Genomic DNA, 15,967 nt, shown 5'->3' with positions numbered 1-15,967 from the left:
CTAGGCTGAGTTAACTACTGGAGTATGCGCATTAGCTCCATGTACATACAATGCTACATATCTGTGTATCTATCTATATGTACCAAAGCCTATATATATATATATATGCATATGCTGGTACTGGGGCCTGAACTCAAGGCCTAGACACTGTCCCTTAGCTTCTTTGCTCAAAGCTGGTGCTTTACCACTTGAGCTATACAGCTCTACTTCTGGCTTTTTGGTGGTGCATTGGAGATAAGAGTCCCATAGACTTTCCTGCCTGGGCTGGTTTCAAACCATGATCCTCAGATCTCAGCTTCCTAAGTAGCTACAATTACAGATGTGAGCTACCAGCACCCAGCACCATTTTATATAATGGCCTGGGAGGGGGTCTCCATAGATACTGGGGTTCACCAGATTCATAGGCTGGAGATCGCCAAGCCCTGTACTAGGGAACTGGGGAAGATCTCTTGGATGGTTGTCATTGAACTTAAGACAAATGAGATAGATTCTTCTATATGAGGTGAGAGGAAGGTATTCCAGAGAGAGACTTGAAAGTGACAATAATAATAATAATAATAATAATAACAATAAAATGATACTAGTAAAAGAAATCAGGGCTGGGAAGGTGGCTCAGTGGTAGAGTGAGGCCCTGGGTTTGATTCCTCAGCACCACTTAAGCAGAAAAGGCTGGAAGTGGCATTGTGGCTCAACTGGTAGAGTGCTAGCCTTGAGCTGAAGGACTGAGGGACAGTGCCCAGGTCCAGAGTTCAAAAAAAAAAAAAAAAAGAAAAAGAAAGAAAGAAAAAAAGAAATCACATATAAAGAGATCCAGTGGAGCCCTGGGAATGTGGATCAACCCTTTTCTTGGAATCACATTCTGAGATCTGCCCGCAGTGTAAAAATCCATGTCATTTATGCATAGCAGAATTCTCCCTACCGGGTGCCTAATTATGGCTAGCAGGGATCCGAGTCTCCTGCCAATTAACCCTGAGAAAGTCATTCCGCCTTCATGCTTCCCTGAGTCTTTCTTGCCAGTGTCTAATTAGGGACGGATTTTCTTTCTAAAATTCTGTGGTGGCAAGTGTCACTTTTCAATGACATTGAATTAAATCCTTTGTATTGGAGTTGTGCATTCTCCTCCCGAACGTCCTTGGGTACCAGGATGACTTTGGCTGACAAAAATATTCCATGATAGCTGAGTGCTGCTGGCTCATGCCTGTAATCCTAGCTACTCAGGAGGCTGAGATCTGAGGATCGCTGTTCAAAGCCAGCCTGAACAGGAAAGTCAGTGAGACTCTTATCTTCAATAAACCACCAGAAGACTGGAGGTGGTGCTGTGGATCAACTGGTAGAGCACTAACCTTGAGCTAAAGAGCTGAGGGACAGCGCCCAGGCCTAGATTTCAAGCCCCAGGACCAATGAATGCGTGTGTGTGTGTGTGTGTGTGTGTGTGTGTGTGTGTGTGTGTGTGTGTGTGTGTGTGTTCCATGATAGTGGCTTATGCCTGTAATCCTAGCTCCTCAAGAGGCTGAGATCTGAGGATCAACGTGCAAAGCCAGCCTGGGCAAGAAAGTCCTTGAGATACTTATCTCCAATTAACCACCAGAAGTGGTGCTGTGGTTCAAAGGGCTAGAGCACTAGCCTTGAGCAAAATTGCTCAGGGACAGTACACAGGCCCTGAGTTCAAGCCCCATAACTGACTATATATATAATATTTTATATATATATATATCTCCCATATTTGAGAGGCATCACTGGTCTGCAGTGATAGAGTTACTGCTTATTAATTAAGGGAAAGAAGGAACTTAGTTTGGTTCTTGTTGAATTTTGTGGTGCTCTACCATTTGAGCCACAGTTCTATTTTACTGGTTGTTTGGAAACAAGATTCTCATGGATTTTCCCATCCAGGCTGGCTTAGAACCTTGATCTTCCAAATCTCAGCCTCCTGAGTTGCTAGGATTCCAGGTTTAAGCCACCAGTGATTGAAATACTTGCGTTTTTATTCATCATAAGTATTTATTGATTTATTTGTGCTTTGCAGATGGCTCTGTTTCATGGGTTACTGCAGAAACCTTATGGATTTTGGGAAGATATATGGTTCACCTACCACTTGAAGAAATTCGTAGAATTAGTCCTGTAGAAGTAAGTTGGAAATGGCTGTCTGTATGTCTGTATTAGTAATGAGTATGGAGTGAGATCTGTCAGTGTTTTGCTCACTAAGGTATCCTGGAAACAGCACTGGCCTTAGTCCAATACAGCTGTTGCTGCTGCTACCTCCTCCTCCTCCTCCTCCTCCTCCTCCTCCTCCTCCTCCTCCTCCTCCTCCTCCTCCTCCTCCTCCTCCTCCTCCTCCTCCTCCTCTTCCTCCTCTTCCTCCTCCCCCCCCTTCTTCTTTTGCATGAGATCTGGACTTGAACTCAGTATCTGACACTTTTCTCTCATTGGCTGGTGCTCTACCACCTGTGCCACACCTCCAATTTCTAGTACCTCTTCTTCTAAAGAAAATTTGGAGCTACGTGCCAGTAGCTCATACTTGTAATCCTAGCTACTCAGGAGGCTGAGATTGGAGGATCATGGTTTGACCTCAACTCTGCAGAAAAGGCTCCATGAGACTCTTATCTTCAGTGAACTACTCAAAAACTGGAAGTGGCTCTGTGGTTCAAAGTGGTAAAGTGCCAGCCTTGAGTGAAAGAGCTCAGAGACAGCATCCAGGCCCTGACTTCAAGCCCCATGACTAACAAAACAGAACAACACAAAAACAGAAAACTTGGAACATGGCCTGGAGTGGTCCATGGTAGAGTTCTAGAGTTTTAGCCCAGGAGAGCTAAGAATCGAAAAAGCATGGTAGACAAATGACAAGTACTGATAGGAATAAACTGGATACTGAGGTAATGCCGGCCATGTTAGTTCTTAAGAAAGTCAAGGTCAACAGCCTGGAATCTCCACTTCTCACAGACACAAAGGCCGTTTGAATTGCTGGCTACTTCTAATCACAGCGGCTTCTATGAAGAGCTTCTTTAGTGCCAGCGATGCCTGGATTTCAAGTGTAACATTTGCAGTGCAGCATTGTAGGTGTCTAATGTTATGCAAGTCACCAGCCAACCTGGCTCTGTCCTGGCACTGACTCAGTGACATCAAAGCCCTGGGGAATCATGACTCTCCAACGCCAGCACTGAAGTCCTCCTTGCCTCTGAATTCAGAACACAAAATACCACGTCTCTCTCCTGGCCAGTGAGAGAAGAGATCCCATTAAGTGACCGGCTTGCTTCTGTTGTTGACAGAATTACAGTTGGGTGCCTGCGGCTCTGGCTTATCATCCTAGCTACCCAGGAGGCTGAGATCTGAGGGTGGTGGTTCAAAGCCAGCCCAGGCAGGAAAGTCTGTGAGACTTTCATTCTCCAATTAACCAGACAAAAGCTGGAAGAGGAGGTGTGGCTCAAGTGGTAGAGCGCCAGCATGAGGCCCTGAGTTCAAGCCCCAGTATTGACACAAAAGAAAGAAAGGAAAAAAGGAAGGGAGAAAAGGAAGGAAGGAAAGAAGGAAGAAAGCAAGGAAGCAAGGAAGAAAAGAAGGAAGGAAGAAAAAGAAAAGTGGACATTTGGAGTATTAGCACTGAGAGAGAAGGATTTTGGATTCTGTATAGACAAAGATAAAACCCAGGAGGGCGAGATAATTGTATGATCCCCTTTAAATAGAATTCTAGTACATTAGAATCTGTGAGAAATACCAAGAAAAATGGATAAGGCCCTTTAGTTGCAAAGTCTCTCACCATCTAGGCAAAAAGGAAGGGTGTAGAGAATCTGGATGAAGTATTTAATATGATTTACAATATACACGCCACGCTTTGTAGCAACAATGAGAAGAAACTTGCTTATTTAATTAAAAAAACATAAAACCTCCGACTCTTCAAAGCAGAAAATTTGTAGCTTGTGTCCCTTGATCTTAATATAACAAATGTAGGAATTAAGGTGCCAAGATGAGCTTTGAAGAAGTTGAATGGGTAGACTATTCAAACATGAGCCAGCAGGTAGAGACCATGAAGACATCCAGTTCAGGGATGCGGACATAAAGTACTTACCTAGAGGGACAGAGAGAAGAGGAAAAAGAGAAAGAGAGAATGAATATTTGGGGGCTGGGAAGGTAGCTCAGCAGTAGAGTGCATGCCTTGCAAGCATGGGGCCCTGGGTTCGATTCCTCAGCACCACATAAACAGAAAAAGCCGGAAGTGGTGCTGTGGCTCAAGTGGTAGGGCACTAGCCTTGAGCTGAAGAGCTGAGGGACAGCGCCCAGACCCAGAGTTCAGGCCCCACGACCAGCAAAAAAAAAGAATAGAATATTTGGGGTGGGCCACACATAGGCCATCAGGATGGGGTCCCCTGGAGCCCCAGAACAGCCCCTGATCCTCTCATCCTGACCCTTCCCACCCATCAGATGGGGCTGTTCATCAGCTATGACAACGCCACCAAGCAGCTAGACACCATCTACGACGTCACCCCTGAGGTAGCTCAGGCGTTTCTCGAGAGGATTGGCTCCTCCAGCTTTGACATGAGGAACATCTCAACCATCCACAGGTCAGGGCCAGGGGCCGGGGTGGGGGTGGGGAGGTGGCTGAGTTCTGTTTGAATGGCCATCCCATGCTGGTGGTGGTGGTGGTGGTGGGGGGGGGTGTCTGCCCCTCTGGCGCCCTCTGGAGGCTTGTCTGGGTATCTTACACCATCCTCTCCAATGATGTTCTCTGTGTGGTGTGTGTGTATGTGTGTGTGTGTGTGTGTGTGTGTGTGTGTGTGTGTGTGTGTGTGTGTGTGTGTGTGTGTGTGTGTTGGTCCTGGGGCTTGAACTCGAGGCCCAGGCACTGTCTCTGGGCATTGTTTTTTTTGTATATTTTTTGCTCAAGACTGGCTCTTCTACCGCTTGAGTCACAGCCCCCCTGTTGGCCTTTTGGTGGTTACCTGGATATAAGAATCTCACAGACTTTTCTGCCCAGGCTGGCTTTGAACTATGAGCCTCTACATATGGTATGACTCTATGTAGCCAGCTTGTGAAGAAGTTATATAAATACCTCATAGATCTAGGTCTCAGGCTCTGGTTGGCCTGAGGTTATGCTCTAAAGTACTAACTACATACTTCCAGTTAGGCCAGAGTTTGAATCTCAATGCCAGGGCATTCGTTAGCCTCCTGGTGGTCTCTACGTCTTTGGAAACCTTTAATGTAGTCCCTTTCCTCAGGCCTTCTACTCTTCCCAGAAGGAGAGATGACTTTCAGCTGATTTAAGTCCTCAGGTTCCTCCATTTGCCCAAGAACTCCCTTATCTCCCAGCGTCTCAGTTTGCCCTTCTGTGAAATGGGTCAATGTGACCTCTGATTTCTAGGATGGGCATAGTAAAGGGCTCAGGCTGATACTGGAGAGTCACTTCTGCTGTGATGGTGACCGTGTGTATGTGGGGGCTGTGGGGCTGCAGGTCCCCCAATCTACTAGCCACAGCCCCCCTCCTCTTCTCCCCTAGGCTAGGGCTGCTGGTTTGTTTCTATGATGACCTGGAGCCGCTGGACGCTGCGTTGGCCCGCGTCCTCCTTCACCAGATGATCAAGTGTAGTCGCCTGCGCAGCTCCCGGGCAGCTGTCCAGCAGGTACCGATGTGGACGCAAGGCCCCGGGCTTGGGCTGGGCCATGGGCCAGGGAACTAAGGAGCAACACAACTGGCCTGGCCTGGCCCTTGCTTAGGAGTAGACACATAGTGTTCGTGAGGCTCTAAATCCTGGCTCCAGCAGGTGGCGCTGTCAACCCTGGGATGGGCCAGGCCCTGCCAGACTAGACAGGGATTGGGTCATCTGGGGATCTTGGCACTTTGGGATTGAGGAGGCCCAGGACTAGGCCTGTGGGCGAGGCTGAGTTCTACACTGGGCCACCAGTGAGTGAGACCCCATGGGGTTTCTTAGGGGTAGTGCCTTGGCCATAGTGTGGTCTTGTAGTTCCTTGGGGTTCCAGAAAAGCCAGGATGGAGAGCCCTGGATTGGTGAGGTTCTGTGTTTCCTGAGTCCCCAGAGCAGGCTCGGGACAGCCCCGCAAATGAAACCATCTCCCCTCCTCATCCAGCTCACCTCACCCCCACTCAGATCGCAATTCTGTCCTCTTCTCTCTGTCTCTGTCTCTGTCTCTGTCTCTGTTTCTCTCTCTCTCTCTCTCTCTCTCTCTCTCTCTCTCTCTCTCTCTCTCTCTCTCTCTCTCACTCACTCTCTCTCTCTCACACACACACACACTTCTGACATCCCTGATCCAATAAGACACTGGCATGCCACGTGGTGGCCATCTAGCTCCCATCAATGTGTTCTGGTTTTCAAAGAGAAGAAAACCTTATCCAGATCCTCCAACAAGCACATACATGTATTTTATGGCCACAAGGGAGCCTTGATCAAGAAGAAAGCCAAATGTAATTCCATGTGGGGGAGCCTTTTGGTATCTTCCTAGCTCACTCATTTCAGTTTGGAGATGTCTGGGGGGTGACTGGGTGGCTCCTAGCAATGCAGATGGCTGGCCAGTCCCCATCTCTGGGCAGGTTGGAGGAGATGGGGCAAGGGGCTGCTGCTGTATTTCTTGTATTTCACTCTACTGCCCCCTTGTGGCCATTTCGAGATTGCACATAAGAGTTGTGAGCACCTACATGAGTGTGGTCTTAGGGCCGCTCTTGGAGAGCCAGGTGTCAAACCCCTGCCGTCTGCGCCATTGCTACACAGACGATGCCTTCCTTTACCAGCACAGACTGAAGCACACCTCACTGTGATTACATGGGCACGCTGCGATAAAATAGTTGTTAAAACCATCCTACTAGCGTGCAAATGTGCACATGACATGCTCTTCTGTGGAAATATAGAGCAATACTTGCACCTCTGTTCATACTTTCTGTAAAAATGACATATACAGCACCAAAGGCTCACACCTGCAATCCTAGCTATTCAGGAGGCTGAGCTCTGAAGATCACAGCTCAAAGCCAGCCCTGTCAGGAAAGTCCATGAGAATGTCTTCTCTCTCTCTCTCTCTCTCTCTCTCTCTCTCTCTCTCTCTCTCTCTCTCTCTCTCTCTCTCTCTCTCTCTCTCTCACACACACACACACACGCCAGAAGGGAAGGTATTGGCTCAAGTGGTAGAGTACCAGACTCGAGTGAAAAGCTAAGAGCCATTGCTTAGACCCTGAGTTTTAGTCCCAGTCATGGTACAAAAGTTTAAAGCCAAAAAGGACACTATTTTTATAAAGACACAGGAGGACTTGGAAGGATATATGCCCAGTTTTATTTTTGTCAGTCCTGGGGCTTGAACTCAAGGCCTGGGCACTGTTTCTGAGCTTCTTTTGTTCAAGGCTAGTGCACTATCACTTGAGTTCACAGCTCCACTTCTTGCTTTTTTGGGTGGTTAATTAGAGATTAGAGTGTCCTGCCTGGGCTGGCCTTGAACTTCAATCCTCAAATCTCAGCCTCCTGAGTGGCTAGGCTTACAGATGTGAGCCAGCTGCTCTCAAGTCGCTTTAACTTTCTTGTACTGTTGCGAATTCTTTTTACATAGATTACTTTTTATGAAAAAGCTCCTGGCTCACACCTGTAGGTCTAGCTACTCAGGAGGCTGAGATCTGCTGATCCCAATTTGAACTCAGCTCAGCAAGAAAGTCCATGAGACTCTTTTTTAAAATAAGTTTTTTGTTGTGAAAATACTGTTCAGAGGGGTTACAGTTACATGAGCCATGAGACTCTTGCAGTCATAAGCTAGAAATGGAGATGCAACTTAAGTGGTAGGGCACCAGCCTTGAGTGAAAAAGCTAAGGGACAGTTTTCAGGCCCTGAGTTCTGTTGTTCAAGAACAACAACAGCAACAAGAACAATGAATCTCCTGGATATTTCATTAAAAAAAAAAACACCCATCTCTATGGATATAGAGTTCAAAGTCACAAAAGGAAATGGCTGCTATAAGAATGCACAGAATGGAGCTGTGGCTGAAAGTGGTAGAACGCTGGCCTTGAACAGAAAACCTGAGTTCAGGCCCTACAACTGACATAAACAAAACAAAAACAACCAAAGAATGCACTGGAAGGAGGGTGCCAGCGGCTCATGCCTGTACTCCTAGCTGCTCAGGAGATAAGATTTGATGATGGTGGTTCAAAGCCAGTCCTGGCTGCAAAAACTCTTAGCTCCAACAAACTATGCAGAAAAATCCAGAAGTGGTGCTGTGGCTCAGGTAGTAGAATGTAACCTTGAAAGAGTCTTAGAAACAGTGCTCAGGACACGAGTTCAAGCCCCAGGACAAGCACACACACACACACACACAAATAAGCACTGGAAATGAGGTGCTGGTAGCTCACACCTGAAATCCTAACTACTCGGAAGGCTGAGCTCTAGGATTGTGGTTCAAAGCCAGCCTGGGCAGGAAAGTTTATAAGACTCATCTCCAGTGAACCCACTAAAATGCCAGAAGTAGAGCTGTGGGCTCAAATGGTAGAGCGCCTGCCTTGAGCAAGAAAGCGTAGGTTTCCTGAGTTTGAAGCTCTGAGTTCAAGCTCTAGGACTGATACAAAAAAAAAAAAAAAAAAGACAAGAAAAGAAAAAATAGAACTTACAGGAGTTGGAAGGAAACACCTACCAGGTGTAAGGATGATCTAGTGTAGCTGCACTTTAATACTTAAGTCCAAAGTGAATTTTCAACGCATTAAAGCCACAGGCAGAGGAGATACTGTTGGTGTGGGAGCCATTTTGTTTATGGTCTCTGGGTCCAGAAGGCTGGAGTGGGCCAGTCCTGGAGGAAGCTGAGTCCTTCTACCCTGGGCATAGGCTCAGGAGTGGCCACCCTGCTGTCTGCCAACGCTCATTCCCATCTGCTGTCTCCCAGCTCAAGGCTGACCTCCTTCACATAGCCAAAGAGAACCAGACTCTCAACGACACCCTGGGCTCCTTGTCGGATGCCATCGTGGGGCTGACCCACCGTCAGCTGGAGTCCCTCTCCCCCGAGGCTGTGCACCGCGCCATCTCCACCCTCACCCAGGTCTCAGGCTGGGCCAAGAGCCAGATCATCATCTTGTCTGCCAAATACTTGGCCCACGAACAGGTCAGCTGGCATTTCTGACTTGCCTGAGCCAAGGCCCAGGGTGTGTCAGCACAGGCTTTCGCCACAAAATGTGATCCATTAGGGGGCGCCAACAACAGACTGTTCTTGGAGGTTGGGAGGTTCAAGGTCAAGATGCTGGTTGGGTGGATTTCCTGCTGAGGTTCCTTCTGGGTATGCGGTGGCGGCCATCTTGTGCTATGTCACGTGATCTCAGTGAACACAGATCCCCTGGCCCCTATTGGAAGGGCACAGATCACATTAGTTTACCTGCATTCCTGTAGTTATTTCAAGACCTCATCAAACCCCAGGTATACCTCCCAAGGCCTCATCACGGGATGCTATCACGTTGGAGGTTTTGGCCTCAGTGAGCTTTGTGGGGTCACAAATAGTCTCCCCATAACAGCCAGTTGGATTCATCTCTAGCAGGGGCAATGGATGAGTAAGAAGTCAGGGCTGAGGGCTATTTAACTGCAGCTCTCATTCTGACTTCTCAAGCCATGTGGCTTGGGACACTTGCTTATTAGCATTGAATTGGGGGGGTGGTGAAGGCTGTTTTATCCCCCCCCCAGCTCTGGTTAGAGTTATCTTCTGTCTAATGCACCACCCAATCTCGCTCTCTTCCCCTCTCTCTTTCCCCCCTCTCTGTCTCCCTCCCTGTCTTCCTCCCCACCTCCCAGCTTGATCTCAGGCTCAGGGCCTGGGTTCGGTTCCTTAAGCTCTTCTGCTCAAGACTAACTCTCTACCACTTGAGCCACAGCTCCATGTCTGACTTTTTGCTGGAGATTAGAGTCTTTTGGATTTGTCTACCCTGGGTGGCTCTGAACCTCGATTCTCAGATCTCAGCCTCCTGAGTAGCTAGGATGACAGGCCTGAGTCACCAGCATCTGGCGTTCAATGCTTTTCTCTTATGCAGACTGCAGCTTGCAAAGCGAAATCCCCAAGCATGGAAATGAATTTTTTTTTAATAGGAAGGTGGAGGAAGGAAGGTTCCAAAGCCCTGTATCTGACTTGTTCACATTGGCTTCCCCAGCTGTCACTCATCCCAGTCCCTGGCGCTAGAGGCGGGCTCAGAGGGTGTGGTGGTGGGGATGGGGAGGCTCAGTAGAGCTTCATTGTCCCTGGTGCTTTCTGCCAGGTTCCATCATTCCACAGCCTCAGCCAGATGGGGGCGCTGCTGGCGGGGGTGGGCACACAGGCCCTCTACAGCATGGAGCACAGGGAACTCTTGCAGGCCCTGAGAAGCACTGTCTCCTTGCACCTGTCGGAGCTGTCACCTGTCCAGCAGCAAGGGATCCTGAGCAAGGTGAGAGGCAGAGGCCTGCTTCTCCCCTGGGAGGCCCACGGAGCACAGGGCTTGGCGCTTCTCTGAGTGGCTCTGACCTTGGACCATTCATTCATTCAGGGCTGAGATTTTCTTAGCTGAGATGGATGGTAGGGGATCTGGAACCCAGAAAATGCCCCCTCCTGATGGCTTACCTCTCCCTTGGCCCATTGAAGCTAGAAGACTCTTCTTGAACCAGATTTCCTGACCTATAACCTCTGTCTGTCTGTCTGTCTGTCTATCTGCTTGTCTGTCTCTCTGTCTTTCTCTTCCACACCCGAGTTAGGCACTGTCCCTAAGCCTTTTCACTCAAGGCTGGTGTGGTGCTCTACCACTTGGGACACAGCTTGACTTTCAGATTTTTGCTGCTTCACTGGAGAGAAGAGTCCCACAAACTTTCCTGCTGGAGTTGGCTTTGAACCTCAATCCTCAGATCTCTGCCTCCTGAGCAGCTAGGATTACAGGCGTGAGCCACTGGGCTGATGTCTAACATCTTAGAAGTTTCTATTTCAACCTAACAAGGAATCTTGGGATTCCAAGGTGCATGTGAAAGCCCATCCCATGGCCCCAAACCGCCTGTCTGCCTCTCTCACTGGACAGCGGCCTTTGTGGATTCCTGGCTTTTTCGGGGGGCTGTGTCCAATCATGAAGGGGTGTGGCCTCAGACCTCCCCCTTGTACTCCCGCAGAGCACACGTGGCTGGAAGGAAGCCTGTGGGGCTGGGGTGCGAATCACACTTACTGCCTTCTGTCTCTTCCCTTGCCAGCCCTCAGTTGGTTCATTTGTAAAATGGGGACAATGACGACTCCTACTTCATATGCCTGCTTAGCAGGTCTGGTGGGCAGACTGCCCAGGGAGGGGTGTCCAGCTCAGATCCAAATCTCAATGGTCTCAACACAAGGCAGTCATTGTGTTTCTCTGACTTTCCACAGCTGGTGGAGGGAGGAGACCCTGCCGCAGGCATTGTGCAGATCCCAGGGTCTTTCTTCAAGGAAGTGTCTCTCTTTGATTTATGGAGGGAGCCACAATTCAACACCACGGCCCTGAAGGACAAGGAGCTTCGAAGAGGCCAGGTATGACTATGGTGATCTTTCCTTCCTCCTTCCCTCCCTCCCTCCCTCCCTCCCTCCCTCCCTCCCTCCCTCCCTCCCTCCCTCCCTCCCTTCCTCCCTCCTTCCCTCCTTCCTTCCTTCCTTCCTTCCTTCCTTCCTTCCTTCCTTCCTTCCTTCCTTCCTGTCTTTATTTCACAGTCTCTCTTTCTCTCAGCCCAGGGTCTCATGCACACTAGACAAGTGCTCTATCACCAAGCTGTCCCTTCTGCTACACCGATCTTCTATTTCTGACAGCCTTGTGGTGGTTGGTGGGGGGGGGATTTGTTTTGGGTTAATTTGGTAGAAGCCACTTATTTATTTCTGTGGTTAAATGCAGGAGGCAGAACGGCCTGGTGTTAAGAAGTTATACAAGACTTGTATGTGAATTCGAGCTCCCATGTTTTTATTTGTGTTGGGGAAGCTCCTTTTCCTTTCAATGCCTCAATTTTCTCTTGTGCAAAATGGGTATGGGGGGACATTCATGAGGATCTGGGGGGCATGCCATTGGACATGAGTGGTGCGTGGTGAATGTTAGTGGGCATCGTGTCTGGCCCTGAACCTCTAGAACTTTTTCTAACCTCTTTTCAATTAGTCCACTGCCGTTTTCTTACCTTGACCCTTTCCTGCCCGTGGTCTGGAGAAGACATAGAAATGAGCAAGGCAGGTAGGATCCCTGTCAGTTTGGGGGTTTTGCTGGGGGTATCTCATGAGGCTAGATGATGTTACCCCAAGCTATAGATGTGTAACAACCAATCAAATTCAATCACTGGAGCGATCTTGTGTGTGTGTGCATGTGCGCGCAAAAGCCAGGTTTGAACTCAGGACCTGGGTGCTCTCTCTCAGCTCCCCCTCCCCTCCTCCCCCCTGCCCCAGGGCTAGTGCTCCACCACTGGAGCCACAGCTCTACTTCTGGCTTCTTTTTCTGTTGTTGTTGGTTAATCAGATCAAAGAGTGTCACAAGTTTTCCTGCCGTGGGTTGGCGTTGAACTGTAATCCTCAGATCTCAGTCTCCTGAGTAGCTAGGATTATAAGCATGGGCTACTGGTACCTGGAACCATCATTTAAGTTTGTATAGCACATCCTGACATAGACTGTCCCAGTCATTGAGTGATGCAGTTGTGGGGAGGACCATGGCAGGAGACACACACACTGGACCAGGCTTGGAGACACCCAGCACCATGAGAACAAGACTTCAATGGTGGCCTTTTAGATCCCCTGTTTGATGGGCAGGCACACCCAGAGCGCTTACAGCTATCCATGTGTTCCCGGATGCTCAAGGCCCTCCTCTGGTTCCTCATTGGCTGGATGCTATGGGACAATCTTCCCAATCTTCTTTTCTTTTTCTTTTTTGTCAGTCATGGGGCTTGAACTCTGGGCCTGAGCACTGTCCCTCAGCTCTTCAGCTCAAGGCAAGCGCTCTACCACTTGAGCTACAGCGCCACTTACGGTTTTCTGGTGGTTTATTGGAGCTAAGAGTCTCACAGACTTTCCTGCCCAGGCTGGCTTTGAACCGAGATCCTCAGATCTCAGCTTCCTGAGTAGCTAGGATTACAGGCGTGAGCCACTGGCACCCAGCCCAATCTTCTTTTCTATTGGCTAATTGTTAACACATGCACACTTTGGGATTAGCTGATTTTAGAAGCAGGCTTTGGTTGTCCCCCCCCCCCCCCCCCCCCCCCGCCTTGTTCTCTTGCGGCAGTCCGGCTTTTCTGGATAGGTGCTTTCCTGATTTCTGTTTTCATGGTGGTTCATCTTTCCTCCTGTCAGTTGGCACCTTTCTGATGTCCTGTTTGTCCACCCTGTTTGCCTAGGGACCCTCCAGGTGCATGAACTTTGCGATCGCCCTGTCAACAAACTTGTACAAGCAAGCGTGTAGTAACTTCTATTTTCTATGGTGTGTTAGTACTGGAGCTTGAACTCAGGGCATGCCTGTGCATTGCCCCTTAGCTTAGTCATTCAAGGCTGGTGCTTTACCACTTGAGCCATACCTTCATTTCTGGCTTTTTGCTGGTTAACTGGAGATGAGTCTCTTGGCTTTGTCTGCCTGGTTTCAAACTGTGATCCTCAGATCTCTGACTCTGGAGTAGCTGGGATTACAGGCTGGAACCACTGGTGCTCTGCACCTAGGAAGTTTTCATTCAGGGTCAGATGCCTTATGTTGAAAATGAGTCAATGACCACTGATTCTATTTCCCCAAGCCTGACCTTGTGTCTTGTGGGGCTGCACAGGCAGTGTCTGGAACATTCCTCCACCCTTGATCCCTGGGTCCAGGCCTTTATTCAAGACCACAACCATCGCATCACAGTCACCATCAACACTGGCTCATCATTTAGTCTATTTGGGGATAATGTTCCAGATTGCAGAGTCTATAAAAGAGACAAATGTTATTCTTGATTGCATCTGCAAGTTAGGCACTTTGTACAAGGCATTCCTTCAAACAAACGTGTCCCAAGCCTCCCACATATCTTTCTTGACTGTTCTCTAGGGAGGGCCTAAGCCAGTGTAGGTCTAAAGAAGCTTCTGTACTGACAGACAGCCCAAGCTATCTGTTCAGCATCAGGACACCCTGGGCTCAGGACTAGCAGGTGAACAGGTCAGCAGGGGCTACAGAGAGACGGCCGGCAGCTTCATAAAATGCAGGAAGAAATACCAGAGCCCTGCCACGTGCTCAGCAGGCCTATAGAATCATCTGGAATGTAACAGCATGGGCTCCGGAGTTACGCTGATCCTTGTTCAAATCCCCCCTCAGCTGCTTAGGAATGGTACAGTTTTAGCCCAGCCTCTGATTCCCCAGGGATAAACAAAGTCAGATGATCTGCGCCTACTTGGTTTCAATGGGCAGCGCTCTGCTCAACTGTCAGTCATAATACAGAAGCATTTATATCTATCTCTAGGTATATGTAAAATTGTGTGTGTGTGCGCGTGTGTGTGTGCGCGTGCGCATGTGCATGCACATGTGTGCCAAACCTGGGGTTGGAACTCAGGGCCTGGGTGCCATCCCCAAGCCTTTTCGCTCAAAGCTAGTGCTTTCCCACTTGAGCCATAGCTCTACTGCTGACTTTTTTGGTAACTAACTGGAGATAAGAGGCTCATGGATTTTTCTGCTCAGGCTAGCTTTGAACTGAGATTCTCAGACCGCTAGGATTATAAAAGCCACTGGTGTCCGATCCTAGCTCTATTTTTGAATTTTTAACAAATTGATATTATAAAGGTGATATACAAAGGGGTTACAGTTACACACGTCAGGTAATGAGTACATTTTGGACAACATCACCCCTTCCCTTGCTTTCTCTCCATTCCCCCTCCCACCTCCTCCCACAAGTAATGTAGTTTATTTTCAACTTAGTGACTAATGAGTACCATTGCTGCATTTGCTTATCCTCTGTCCCTCCATTTTTGTGCCTCCTCTTACACTCCCAAAGACATATAAATGAATAAAGAAAAAGACAAAAGGAAAAAAACAGCAAAAAAAAAGACAAAAAAACCCTCTTGTTTCAATTTCCTGGAGTTCCTTTCAGTAAGTATTATTCTGTACGATCAGATGCACAGAGGACTGGCACCCTTCTGTTCCTCTCCTGAGAGTATCCTCCTTTGGTCTCATGGTGTGTGGATGGATGCCTAGACTTCTGTATAATGTATTGTCATCTAGCCTGGTGTATTTTAGATTTAGCTTTCGAATATGAGAGAAAACATGTGCCATTTGTCTCTCTGAGGTTGGCCTACTTCACTGCACATGATTTGTTCCAGGTCCATCCATTTCTTGCAAATAACATAATACACTTTCTAAGAGATGATCCATTGTCTGTACATACCACATTTTCACGATCCACTCTTCTATTCTGGGGAATCTGAGCTGTCTCGATGGCTTGGCTAGTGTGACTAGTACAGCAATGAACATGGGTGTGCAAGTGTCTTTAGGGTATTCTAATTTGTGATATTCTGGGTAGCTCTAGCTCCATTTTTAGCAAACACGTGAGGGTAATTGTGGGACTCTTGGAGGGGATTGGGGAGTGAGGAGGAGGAGGCAAAGAGGTTGTGGGAGGGTGAACATATGGAAGTCTGTTGGATCTGTGAATGAAGTTGGCAAAATGGAGCTCACTGAGAGCTGTAGTAGGGTGGGCAGTGTAAGTGAGGGGTCCGCCTGCATCGAATATGCTGTGCATGCCTGTGTAAAATCATGGCGACCCCCCTTTGAGCAGTGTGCCTACTCTAGAAATGAATGGCAGGAATATAGAATGGATTCAGTGTGTGTGTGTGTGTGTGTGTGTGTGTGTGTGTGTGTGTGTGTGTGTGTGTGTGTGTGTGTGTGTGTGTGTGTGTGTGTGTGTGTAAATGTGGTGGGAGGGTAAGGCAGGGTTCACAGAGAGGCTGAAGTGTGTGTGGGTTGAATGTGGCCCAAATGCTCTATGTCCACGTGTGAACGTGTGAATATGGAACAATGACGCTTACTGAGCTTGATTTGGGGATGAGGGAGAGTCATGAAGGAAGT

The 15,967-nt window shown here is 48.4% G+C and overlaps 1 protein-coding gene across 1 annotated transcript in view; it reads left to right on the top strand.

The window, feature by feature from the left end:
* The window catches only part of Otoa (otoancorin), a 69,738-nt gene that overhangs the window by 25,472 nt on the left and 28,299 nt on the right, over positions 1 to 15,967 (top strand). Inside the window, exons 10-15 of the mRNA XM_070004015.1 lie at positions 2,024 to 2,124; positions 4,414 to 4,553; positions 5,486 to 5,609; positions 8,851 to 9,066; positions 10,202 to 10,369; positions 11,320 to 11,460. Of these exons, the coding sequence (XP_069860116.1) occupies positions 2,024 to 2,124; positions 4,414 to 4,553; positions 5,486 to 5,609; positions 8,851 to 9,066; positions 10,202 to 10,369; positions 11,320 to 11,460 (890 nt within the window). The remainder of the gene's footprint in view (positions 1 to 2,023; positions 2,125 to 4,413; positions 4,554 to 5,485; positions 5,610 to 8,850; positions 9,067 to 10,201; positions 10,370 to 11,319; positions 11,461 to 15,967) is intronic.

This window comes from Dipodomys merriami, unplaced genomic scaffold, assembly GCF_024711535.1.
Source record: "Dipodomys merriami isolate MVZ:Mamm:240054 unplaced genomic scaffold, mDipMer1.0.p SCAF_62, whole genome shotgun sequence".
NCBI classification, from domain to species: Eukaryota; Metazoa; Chordata; class Mammalia; order Rodentia; family Heteromyidae; genus Dipodomys; species Dipodomys merriami.
Note: the sequence above shows the minus strand (reverse complement) of the source record. Positions and strands in the feature narration are given on the sequence as shown.